General features: G+C 35.0%; 1 protein-coding gene across 29 annotated transcripts in view; it reads left to right on the forward strand.

The window, feature by feature from the left end:
* The window catches only part of RAPGEF6 (Rap guanine nucleotide exchange factor 6), a 185,436-nt gene that overhangs the window by 125,056 nt on the left and 46,752 nt on the right, over positions 1 to 13,628 (forward strand). For all 29 annotated transcript variants that reach the window (XM_025994964.2, XM_072731802.1, XM_025994963.2 and 26 more), the window contains 2 exons: positions 2,506 to 2,746; positions 9,582 to 9,739. In XM_025994964.2, coding sequence (XP_025850749.2) covers positions 2,506 to 2,746; positions 9,582 to 9,739 — 399 coding nt within the window. The remainder of the gene's footprint in view (positions 1 to 2,505; positions 2,747 to 9,581; positions 9,740 to 13,628) is intronic.

A 13,628-nucleotide genomic window follows, 5' to 3' on the forward strand; every position in this document is an offset into this window, starting at 1 on the left:
GTTTTCTAGTTTTTGCTATTTATATTTTTGAAATAAAAATCCTTTGTACTTCTATGCTTAAACAGATATACCGATAAGGTGGGTTAATCTCCATCTACCTCCACTTTTATTTATCATTGTGTAAGAATGCCTCTGCAGTGGATATAATCAACTTTTGGGTTATTGGATCTACATCATTTAATGATGAGGGAAACTGAGCACCTTTTTTACATGTTACCATTTCTTTTCCACAAGGTCTTTTCATTTTCCATTTTTATACTGAGTTTCTTATTTTTTATTGTTTGTGTTATTTTAAAAAAGGACAGTATCTTTTAGTCTTAAAGGTTGCAGATATTTCCACAAGTTGTCTTTTGACTTTGCTTGCTTGTGGTGTGTTGTGTGTGTATGTGTATGTGTGTGTCAGAAAAGTTAGACCTCACCAGAGCATTTTTAGGCCCAATCTACCTGGTTTCCCAGTCATCTTAATTTTCTTGAAGTTTCCTTTTGCAACAGGGACTTGAAACTTGAGATTTCCTCTACCTAATTTCTCCTTCCCCTCCCTTTGTCTAGTTAAAGTCTACTCACCTTACTGAACTCTTCTTACACAGTGACTTAATTAGGGATGATTTTCCCTTTCCTGCTACATTCCTTTGGTTATATTCTTTCTGTACCATGCATGTATCTTAGACTTACTGTTCCATAATAGGGGAAATCTGCAGACATTTGGTAGAGTTCCTGGCATGTGTTTGTAGGTCAGTAAATATTTTTTGCGTAAGTGCATATAGATTTTAGCTCTAAACAGCATCTTTACCTTTACCACTAGGCTTAAGATAAAGCAAAATATTCAGAAGGAACTAAAAGGAATTTATTGCTTTTTAATCAAGCAAAATATCTTTAAAAGGTGACTCCTAAAGATTTCTGTTATTTTAAAGACAGAAAATGTGCTTTTCATAAACTTTCTATATGCTTTGGTAATATATCATCCTGGTTGAAATTTTTAAGATGGTCCACTTGTACGACTGAATATCAAACTGTTTTATGTTCCAGTGCATTAATCTTTAAGTCTTTGTCTGTTGGAATCTGACTTGTAATTCATTTGATATCGAAGGAAACTTTTGATTGATTTATCTCTGAAACAACAACAAAAAGATCACAGTTTTCTGTTTTCAGTGCACATTTATACAGTTTAAAGCTTTTCTTCTCTAAAGGTACCAAGTAGTACCATTAAAAGCTGTATCTTCTGAAGGCCTGCATATTCAATAATATATAGCTTCATTTTTCTTTTATTCAGACCTTCCCAGACACCATGAGTTTTTAGGTTACCTTCTACATTGGCATTTATTTTTTTAGGTTTTTCTTCCCCTTAGTAGTTGATTTGTCTTATTTAAGAATACATATTTGAAACAACCAAAAGTAATTTTTTCATGACATTGGTTAGTGAAACATAGGTTATATAGGTTATCCTAACTGGAATAGGTGACGCTAATTCCTAATTGTAGTTACTAGATAGTCTTACACAGATTAGTCTTTTTTTCACCTGATTCCAAAGAAGTATAGCTCCCACTGACAAGGTGAAAAATCTGATCTAGGCAGAGATTGCAAGACAGGCACAACTTCCAGTGTGCTTTCACTTTCCTTAAGGATGAAATAACTCTTCAGACTTTGAGTTAACATGAAGTTACCTAACAATGATAGGTCATTTGCTTCAGACCCCTGTAGTGAATTTTTATTAGCTTCTTTACTCAGTGATAGAACTCTCATAAATGTGATCTCGAGGAAATTGTCATTTATTATGAAATTTAGTGCTTCTGATTTCTGGTAAAAACTGGTCCAGCAAAACTTTTTTTTTTAAATGGCTAAATTTTACAAAACTGAGCCTCACTACAGTATTTCTATCTCGTCTCAAATTATATATACTTTAAGGAATAACATGTAAATAATAAAATCTAAATACTTGTTTCTATAAAATTTCAGTTGACTAGCAATTATATTATTATTATTATGTAGCAGTTCTTGCTAAATAGGAAGCCCTGGGCTTTTCAAATATTCTGCCTGCCCACTTCCATGTTTGCCAGTGACTCTTTTATCACTTTTGGACAATATCAGAAGTATGGTCGTTTATAAAAACTGAAGCGAGGGACACCTGGCTGGCTCACTTGGTAGAACACGCAGCTCTAGATCTCAGGGTCATGAGTTCGAGCCCTAATTTGGGCAGGGAGCCTACTTTTTAAAAACAATTGGAATATGTTCTTATGGGTGCCTGGCAGGTTCATTTGGTGGAGCATATGACTCTTGATATTGGGGTCATGGGTTTGAACCCCAGGTTGGGTATCAAGATTACTTAAAAATCTTAAAAAACTGAAAAGTGGGATATGGCTGATGAAGGATTAGTATACATTTTCTAATGTTTAATGAATGAGACTAAAAGGCCACGTAATAGAAAGTGACTTTATCTTTCAAATTTGTTGTTCCTATGAAATCTTGCTAATGAAAAGAAATGACAAGTTTATTTATTTATTTCCACAGTGTTCAAAGAATTACTTAGTAGGACTGAACAAGAAAAATCTGGTGTTCCTCATATTCCTAAAATTGCTGAAAAAAAAAGTAATCGCCATTCAATCCAAGATGTACCAGGAGATATTGAACACACATCACAGGAGAAAGGAAATAAGAAAATAAAAGCAAACACTGTTTCCGGTGGAAGAAACAAAATTAGGAAAATTTTGGATAAAACACGGTTTAGTATCTTACCTCCAAAACTGTTTAGGTAGGTAATGCTAATCTCAGTGATGTAATAAACATTTTCCAATTGACTGTAAAATTTTATTTGGGGGATGGGAATTTGGGGTCAGTGTTGGTTTTTATAAAACTAATGCATCATAAAATCTGTAAGTAATCCACAAATAAGAAAATAAATTCCCAATATGTTTCCATTGTTTCTATGATATTACCACTGCTAGATTATATATTCTTCCAGTAGCTTTGTTTTGAATTTTAGGAATGACTACCCGTTTTAGTTTTTGAAATCTTGTGTATTTTTGGTCTAATTTCAGTCCTTTGATGTACAAATTGGGACATCTTAAAACTTAGGGATACTTTTGCTGATACTAGTTTTTTGTCCTTTAAATCATCTTTTTCTTATTGCACTATTTATTCCTTCCTGAATTCTAAGTGACCTTTTTAATCAAAATGTTTCTATTTCTAAATTGAGAGGTCATCAAAACTGAATAAAACCTTGAGATTTTATTTTATTTTATTTTATTTTAATTTTTATTTATGATAGTCATACAGAGAGAGAGAGAGAGAGGCAGAGACATAGGCAGAGGGAGAAGCAGGCTCCATGCACCGGGAGCCTGACGTGGGATTCGATCCCGGGTCTCCAGGATTGCGCCCTGGGCCAAAGACAGGCGCCAAACCGCTGCGCCACCCAGGGATCCCAAACCTTGAGATTTTAAATAGAAGTCTCTAAAATACTTAAGGAATCAGTGACACTTAGGAATTCAGTGACACTGCAGTGTCACTACTGGGAATGAGTCTAGCATATATATTATATCTATATATTTTACGTGAGCTACTTAAAAGAATCCTTGGTCCTTGTAAATAGCACTAGGTAGGCCTTCTTGAACAAAAGTTCTAATCAAGTTTAGTACTTAGCACGTAGAAGGCACTTAGTATTTGTAGAATAATTTAAGACAGCGAATGAGAAAAAAAGAAAAGGAAAAGAAAGCATATTCAAGTACAACATACTTACAGAGAATATTTGACTCCTGGTAGTTCCCAGCACTATGCTCAGTGAGAATTATAGAGCTTAAAAGAGGTAGTTCCTACCTCTCAGGAATTCATATCATGAACCCTTTATTCTCCACACAGTATACACTAGGCATAGTGTCCAACTATAGAACTGTAGAAAGAGCAAGTTTTTTATTCTCCAAGAGTTGATGATCTAAAAAGGGAGAGCAAACATTACAGGATGATAAATGTTTTGATACATACAAAGGCAAGAACAAGCTTGGTAGGTTAGGTAGAGTGTATTTGTGTGTGTCATATAGTGATGAAGCAGGAGAGATAGATAAGTGGTACATTATGATGAACTTTGAATATTTTACTGAAGATATGGACTCCCTTCATGTCATCGGAGGGAGCCATAGAGGCTCTGTTAGTTGTGTTTGGTGGTTTGGGGTTGACAGTGCAGCATGATGTAGTAGTAGTAATAGCAAGGACACTAATTAGGAGGCAACTTGGAAGTAGGTAGATATCAACTCCCAACTTTTTAGAGTTCAAGATCTCAAAGAGTGCCTGATCAGAAAATGCTCTTCCTGAGTTCTTATTTCCAGTTGGAAACATATTTGTTTTTTATTTAATTTGGGGCTCACAGAGAATTGACACATCCTGAGCTCTGCTCTTAAATGTCACTCATTTCTACAGTCTGTTACTTATTGTTTCTTAGCAACTGCCCTCCTTGAGGTAAGTTTATAAAAATGATAACTTTAAAAGAGTAAAGTTCGGGATCCCTGGGTGGCGCAGCGGTTTGGCGCCTGCCTTTGGCCCAGGGCACGATCCTGGAGACCTGGGATCGAATCCCATGTCGGGCTCCTGGTGCATGGAGCCTGCTTCTCCCTCTGCCTGTGTCTCTGCCTCTCTCTCTCTGTGACTATCATAAATAAATTAATTAATTAAAAAAATAAAATAAAATAGTAAAGTTCTTTTAATATTGAGCATACTGTAGTATGATAGCAGGATAGCAGACACTGGAAGAATAGTCTTATTCTTATGAATGAGAATTAAGTAAGGAGAATATAAGAGGGGCTAGCTCACAATATAAAGATAGAAGACTATTTTGGATGACCAGAAGCTTTATAAGGGCAATGAGCAAAAGGGAAAACAGAGGACCAGAAGGCAGAGAAGAGTTCACAAAGGGAGTTCTCAGGAGGTAATGCCTTGTGTGTGTGCATATAGTAATGAAGCAGGAGAGATAGTTAAGTGCTATCCATTGCTGGAAGAGATAGATAAGTGCTTTTCCATGGCTGGAAATCCTGGTGGATTTGGTGTGGAATACATACTGTCTTTCTTAACTGGTTTTTATTTGAACAGGGGCATAATTGTGACATTTTCTGTAGAATCAGAGAACAGTGGTTTAACTGACTTTTGCTTGTTTAGTGTCAGATTCCAGTCAGCTCTGTCTGAAGGTCAGGCAGCTGATCTCTACAGTATCTCCTTTAGGGCATGGGAATTGGTTTTACTGCTGGATTCTATCTTCAGTTACAGTAGAAGTCATAGAAATTAATGTGGCCAGGAGCAGTCATTTGAGTATTTTAAGCATTATTTCTTTATATTGGTACCCCGCAGAATGAAAAATCTAGTAGAAATAGTTCACTCAGAAGGGAATTTTTTTTTTCCATTTAGTGATGTATTGAGTCTCTTGTGCCAATAGGCTATTGGCTATGAATGCAAACATCAATAAAATACTGCACTTCAGGAGTTAATATTAAACTATCTTTTCAAAACATGTTTCAGTGAAGTAAAATGCTAATAATTTCAGCCATATAAATCCCCCCAAAATAGGTTATTTTAGTAGAAATCATAAAGGTTTTCTACTGGAGCCTGTTTTACAGAGAAAACTAATTTGTCAGACTGGTTGCTTTGCAGTTTTGAGAATGAATGTATGTCCTATTTCTTGGTACTTGATCATTACAAATGAATTAGGGTAGCTTTTAATAGATACACACAAAAAAATCACTAAAACTTCAGTGGAAAATAAGGCAGAGGATGTGAATCACGTATGCTGTATCAATAGCAATCAAGGATACACAATTTATTTTTAAAACATTTGTTTCTTCACAGATTGACAAGAGAATAGTCAGGGCCCGAATTGATAATATCAGACAGATAATAAGCTCAGACTGCTGTGGAATTATGAAACCATGCAACCTTTCCATTAAGCATTTGGGCATTTTTTAACTGAGAGTTTTAAAAACATTCATGCCCTTGAGTCAGTAATTCCATTTCTAATAATTAGGTGAAGATCTATATACAGATGTTCTTAGTAGTATTATCTGTAATGAAACAAAATTGGAAATACCCTAGATGTCTAGCTACAAGGGATTGGTTAAATAGATTGTGCTATATATTGTAAAAATAACTGAAAGGAAAAATATTACATATTTTTTTAATTTATAGGGTGTGGTGTTATAATTTTCTCTTCTTGTTCACTATATTTTTTAAATTTTCTACTATGAATATTTTTTAAGTGAGAAAAAAATTTTAATGAATTTAGTTCCACAATCCTGAGTATCTCCTATGTGTCAGGGTTCTTTGAAAGGAGGCCCTTGATCCCTGCCTTTTGCAGTACTCAGTTCTCTTAAGAGTTGTCATAGAAATACTGGAAGAAAAAGTACCTGCATCTGTCAGACAAGCAAAGAATATGAAAGGAAGGAAGGAACAAATAGTTGAGATAAGAATAGATAATACCCAAAGTCCCTAACCATGACATAATTTTAAAATGAAAGAATTCTCCTAAAAATTGCAAGTGGAAAAAATTTACTCATTTTCAGGAACCTCTGTGAATGACATAGCAATGGGTATTTATTGACTTGAGAATATTTCAAAATTTAGGAAAACCAATGTCCTATTTTTTTAAATCACTCAGCTTTTAGTTTTTTTTTTTTAATAGCCTTTTCAGTTTCATAATATGAAACTAAAATACAATTTTTATTCTACGTGGATTTAGTGTTGGGGACTATCAAGGAATTTTTCAAAACTATCTTTGTTTCTGTTACTGCATCATCTTCTCAGGAGACTGTTTTGGTAAGAAATGACATAATTGCAAATGGACTTTATCAGTTCAGCTTCCAAACAAGCATGGATATTTTGCCAATTAGATACTGTTTCATTCATGTCATAGCATGAGTTGTACATAACATTAGTGTAGTTTTCATTTATACATGCTCACACCTTAATTACCGTGAATTTATAACCAGCTTTACATTATTATATCTGTACAGTGTCCTGTCTTTGTTTATTAAAAAGCAGAGGTAATGTTAAATAACATCAGTAAAAGAGAGAAGGACTTTTTAGTGTTTCATGCACTTTTCTCAGTCTCCATTGTGAATTCCATCTTACTGCAACTATTGCAGCCAATTCCCTTTAATAGAAAATTATAACTTTTTAACCTTGTTAAATTGCTTCTAATGTGGTTATTGATAGGATTGGCTAACTTTTTTAATAGTTTGCTTCTTTGGATTCAGTTACTTGACCCTCTGTGTTCAAAGATTGGCAGATTGTTTTTGTAAATAAATTAAATTAGAAAGCTTGTTATGTTTTTAAATATTTATTTTCCATATAATTTAAATTGTTGGAGATTACTTACAAAGCTGTAAGTACAATTTTCTCTGAAAGCCACCTTCCATTTTCTCTCATACCTAACCTTGAAACATTTAGCTCTGATCTTTAGCAACACACACCAAATTATAAGGAACTAATTTAGCATAAGCACAAATTCCTATCAGATATTGTATTTTCTTAGCCTTATTTCTGTCAGGTTAGACTGCTTTCTCTCCCCAGGTAAACACTTCCTGTTTCTATAGTCCCTGTTGTATTCACCTGCGTTCTCTGTTTTTCAGTATGAATTCCTTAAAAATTCTTTCTGGTGTGTACTGTTTTATTTTAACTTTAGTAAAAGTACTTCACTATTTTCTTAAAAGTTGGAATTGTATGTTCCTCTCTTCCAAAATCTTCACCTACATAACCTAATTTAATCCTTAAGGCAGCTCTGGGAGAGAGATAGTATCAGTCACATTTTTAGATGAGGAAACCAAGGTCCAGAAACAAATTTCTCTGAGGTCATATAGCTAATAACTCAAATTTATATATATGTATGTATGTATAAATATATATATGTATATATATGCATATATATACATATATATATGTATATATATGCATAGCTGGCTCTTGAGACACATACTTTTGCTTTCTTCCATGTCTTCATGCTTTTCCCTGACTCCTTTGCAGTCTTGCTTGTCCTAGGTCTCTCTTCCTTGTCTGGCTGCTAGCAGTCCTTTAGTTGTTTATTTAACTGTCCTCTGCACTTCATCTGGCATAGTTTCCTAATCTGCCTAAATCCTATTTTTTACTTCTAACATATTCTAGATGTATCTCCTACCACTCATTTAATCCATTCCATGGTAACAGGTAAGTATTCTGTGATACTTCTGTATGTGTAACAAGTACTAGGTAGAACAGTACATTGAATAAAACATAGATGAGAATTAATGTTAACCTAAACAATTGGTTTAACCCTTTAACGTATTTTTCCTGTTAAGTATAAATGTAACAAATATTATTAAAAGCAGCAATTCAAAACCATAAATCCTTTAGAAGGTGCCTGGGTTATTATAAGGTCATTTGGCAGTAATGCACCTATTATCTAATGAATGAAATGCTGGGGTGTGGAGTCAGGGTGGCCTTGCTAGGTCTTATGCTGACTTCCCAAGTGAGGAAGACATTCTTCCTCCGCACCCCCCCCCGCCCCCCGGCTTTCCCCTCTTCAAGCCCAGAGCCTCTCTGGAGTCTGAGAAGGTACCAGGTGCACTGTGGGAGGCCTTGCTCATGTTGTGCTTTCTCAGGATCTTAGAAAGGCCTGGAAGGTTGCTGTACCCTCTGAAGCCAGGCAGGAAGCCACAGGTTGGATCCTAGGTCCCACACCCATGCCGGGGTGGGGGCTGGCTTCTCAACTTCTAAAGTGTTTTAAAAGAGGAGTGTTTTATTTTCCTAAATATGACCATTTAATTGATATTTTGGAAACCTTTAAAGGGAATTAACTTTAGAGGACTTGCTTTCTGCTGTGGTCTGGGTGTTCTCATCTAGGGAACAGGTAAATAATTAGACTTGAGGTAACACACAAAAAATAATGTGCCCTTAGAATAAACTTTAGAGACTATATGATTAGACTATATGATTCTTTTTCCTCTATTTTGATTTCTGGTCCTCTTTGTTCCTCTTTCTACTTGTCACATGTACCCAGTGTTCACTGTTTTTCTGTGTGCTGTCTCTCCTAATTTCCCCATTTTCACTGGTTTGGGCAATTCTCAGGTTATTCATACATTTAAAGACTTCTCTTGTTTTTTGCTTGGACCTGGCCCCTTTGTTTTCTACAACCTGCTCTTTTTGGTTCAGATTTAGATCCATCTCTGTCCTTTGCCCAGAAGATCACCAACCTATTAGGTTGAGAGTGCAGACTTTGCTGTAGTGTTATACATTGTTGGATACATGCATTAGTGTTCACCAAACTAGCTGATCTTAAAGGCTCCCTGAATGTTCAGGTTTAATTTCTCTACCAAAACCAACAGAAATGCAGAATGACTGTTTCTTTATGAGGTAGTAGAATTACTTAGATGTATAGGTTAAATGTTTAGTATATAAGTAAATTTTATTTTAGTGTATTCATTATTAATAGTCCTGTTTTTTAAATTGCTGTAATTATATAATTTTTTTAAGTCACCACTTTGAATTGGTCTTCATGCCTTAGTGTACAAAGGAAAGAAATGTTTACCCCATTAAGAATTCTCAAATACTTTAAAGTGATATGTGACATTCTTTTGAAGTGATGGAGGCCTGAGCCAGTCACAAGATGACAGCATTGTGGGAACAAGACACTGCAGGCACAGTCTGGCTATCATGCCTATTCCTGGAACACTCTCATCCAGCAGCCCTGATCTCTTGCAGCCTACCACCAGCATGTTGGATTTTTCTAATCCTTCAGGTAATTTTTATTTGTGATTTCATATAGCCATTTTGTTGCCAAAGTGACAAATTAGGTGGTGGAGCCTTGTGTATCAAATAGTATATTTGCTTGCATCCCTCTTATGTCAAGGTTATGACTTATTGCAAAAGTCTAAAGAGAACATTGTGTGTTTTTGTATAAGCTGGAATGGAATGGTGCTTACTCCAATATGAAGTAGAAGTAAATAGAAAAGACATTACATTTAGGTGTCTTTTGGTAACCCTTATCAGAGCAGTGAAATGAAAGCAGTTATGAAATGCTTCGCAGTCAAGAAACAAATTATCCAAGGTGTGGAAAAGGGGAAGGGAATTTATTGTAGGCTCAGTGGCCTCATCTGTGATGTACTGAAATGTGTTAGTAATTTTCTAGAAACACATTTTTCCCCCAGCACCTGAAGCTAGAGTTTTATTGTCATGTGTTGTTAATTAAATATACTACTAGCAGCTTTTCATTACTTTTTTTGGGTTTAAACATCATATGGGACATCAAGTTAATTTTTCTGCATCTATTCATGCCCCGAGGCAGAAATTGTTACTTACCAGTATAATATAAAATGTCATTACAAGAAAGAAAAACTTAGGAATTATTAGTATATCCATCACTGGAAAGGATTTGAGATTGCTTTCAGTAGAAGACACATACAACTAAAACTGAAATGTATAATTGGGTCCAAGAAGAGAAAAAAGGTAGGTCTACAGAGATTAGTGTAGTTGTGATTCAGCTTCAGTTTTCATGCTGAAGTTTCTAACAGCTATTGTCAAAAGGGAGGAAGCTCAATTATATGAATCTGAGTATTAGAAAGGAGGGAATATAAGTGTAATAGTAAAGTTTATAGCAGCTTGAATAAAAACTGGACATAACATAAAAACACAGTTTGGTGAAATTCATTCTGTACATTGGGTTTTGTTTTTGTTTTTTTAATTTCAATTGCCTCTTAAATATTAGAGAGTACTAAACCCAATAATCTGTCTTTGACACATCCTTCTCTTGACATGACTGCCACTGTTCTTTCTGGAGCAAAGATTTTAATGAATCATTACTTTGTTTTAGGAATTTCTAGTGCTTCTTGTATTAGTCAAGCTTCAGTCATAAGCAGATACTTAATCAATTTAATAAAAGGAATTGTTAAGGTATAAAGTTAACTATTTACCTAAAATGGTAAAGAAGCAAATACTAAGAAGAAACATAAAGCAGCAATTCTTTCCATTCTCTAACTTGACAATTGCTTTTGATGCCTCTTTTTTGGCATAATCTAAGAGGTGGCCAGTTGGCAAAGAAGAATGTGGTTTTACACAGTCTGAGCCCCATCATGACAAGGCAGAGTGGATTTGTAACCTTCAGTAACATAATAATTGTCAATGTCCAGTTTTTACAGCATGATTGTAAACCCCCTTCGGGTTTAATGGCCTGCTGTTCCTGCCATTATCCCCACTCTAACCTCATCTGTCTTTCCTGAGTGTGGCACATATCTTCACAACTGTGATTTCTTTGCTCATGCTTTATGCTGCCTGTGGTGTTCTCTGCTTACATATCCTGAGAACTTTTTCTTCTTCCATGATGCTGACCTCAAATGTTACCTTATCTAGGAAGGCAGTCCCTCTTTTCCCAGAAATCTTTAGCACATTTTCATTGTCTTTCTTACATTGCTTTCAAGTAGGAGCATGGAAATTTATTTTCATGAATTTGTCTATTTCCCGTAGCAGTACTTCTTACATAACACTCACAAATAAGATATTTTTACACTACCAAAGTACATACTAAGTGCATACTTCCTTCCATAAGATGTTATTTAGGGACAGATGATTTTTAAATTAAATGATTTTTATGGCTGCATTTTTGTCAGTGGTATATCTAGAAGTGGGAGTGAGGAAATAAGGTATGGTTGTAGAGAGAGCACAGAGCGGTTATTTCGGGATTTAGCTGGGAGAACGAAGGGAAGAAGTTGGAATTACTAAAATTTAGACACTGTAAGCCCCATTGAACTGAAATACAGATTTTTTGAAGAGGAAGTGCTACTCAATTTAATTGATTGCATAGTTTGGTCATTGAAAACATGATGAAAGAGCCAAAGATGCTCTTATAAAAATCTGTTCAGAAAAGGTACATCTACAAAGCTCAGTCTTCAGCCTGCGTCCATACCAGCAATATAATGAACACATACAAGATAAGTATTTAACTTATAAATTATGTTTTTAAACTCCAAAATATGCAACTTTATGAAACCGCTTTCGTGGTGCTGTTAAATCTGTGTTGAGTAAAATACTCATTACCACTTGTTTCTAAATCAGTTCGTGAATTATAGAGTACAGCGCCGGATTTTAGGTTAGCTGTGTATGTCACATGTGTATATATTACAGTACATGTGTGACATCAGCCAGGTCTGATTAACTTGCTGTTCATCTCAGCTATGTTTATGCTGCTTGTTTAAAGTTGTTGTTAGAGAGTAGGGTTAAAGCCACAGAACTGTTAATAGTTTGCTTTTGATTTCTGACTTTTCTGTGATTTTGCTTTGTTTTGCTGCCTAAGCTATTGGTTTTTACTGTAAGTATCATGAAGACTGTGGTATTCCATTGCTTATGTTTCTGTGTAGTGTTTTTTTATTTTTATTTTTATTTAAGATTTTAATTGATCTCTTCATGAAAAACAGAGAGAGAAGCAGAGCACACAGGCAGAGGGAGAAGCAAGGTTCTCTGCAGGGAGCCTGATGTGGGATTCTATGCCCAAACCCTGGGATCATGCCCTGAGCTGAAGGCAGACGCTCAACCACTGAGCCACCCAGGCATTCCTGCTTTATTATTTTAAAAAAGTCATATGGTACAGAGTTGAATAAAGTAGCTTTATTCTGCAAGCTTGCCAGTGTAAACTGGTGTGTATTCTTTTCATCATTGTCCTTGAATAGATAGATCTTTATAGTTATAGAATCAGAGTATGCATGCTGTTCTATAACTTATATGCTTTTTTAAAATTTTTGACCTAATACCAGATGAAGCCTTAAAGAACTCAGGGTGTGGTCAAAAGGATTCTAAAACTGGAAATTTTTTTTCTGAATCTACTTTTTGTTTACATCTTTTTCATTTAGTAGCACAAACCTTTTATTTGATTTCTTTAATATTTAGTAATCTTTCAGATTCAGTATTACAAGTCTGAGTTATTTTAATTTTTTATTTTTCTTTCCTATTTTTTTAAGATTTTATTTATTCATTAATGAGAAACACAAAAAGAGAGAGGCAGAGACACAGGCAGAGGAAGAAGCAGGCTCCATGCAAGGAGCCTGATGCAGGACTCGATCCCAGAACTCCAGGATCGCTCCATGAGCCAAAGACAGACATTCAACTGCTGAGCTGCTCAGGCATCCCTAATTTTTTATTTTAAAAGAACATAAATTTTTTAAAAAATCAAACTGCAGAGAAAGGATAGAATAGAAGTCTCACTCCTCAGAATTAACTATTCTTTCTTTTTCATGTATCCTTCCAGACAGTTGAGTGCACATAAAATGTGTTCACCACTCTGTTCACCCCAAATTATATGCTATACTTTTCTTCTACATAGCCCATATCCCCTGGCAGTATACCTTAAATACTTTCCTGCTTCAGAATGTATTGTTGTTCTACCACAGTTTTCTAAACAGCTGACAGCATTTCATTTCACCAGTCCCCTTTTGAGTGTTTACAGTGTTGCCTAAATCTGTGGTTATATATAACTTTCCATATTTTGTGTTTATATTGTCAGATTTTGAATTTTTGTGAAAACTCTTGTGGAAATTTATTTTTTATTATATATGTACCTACAGAATATCACCTCTTTTGCCTCTTGTCCAGCAAAGCTTAAAATATTTACTGTTTGGCTCTTTACAGAACAAATGTGTCAA

The sequence above is a fragment of the Vulpes vulpes genome, chromosome 12 (genome assembly GCF_048418805.1).
Source record: "Vulpes vulpes isolate BD-2025 chromosome 12, VulVul3, whole genome shotgun sequence".
NCBI classification, from domain to species: domain Eukaryota; kingdom Metazoa; phylum Chordata; class Mammalia; order Carnivora; family Canidae; genus Vulpes; species Vulpes vulpes.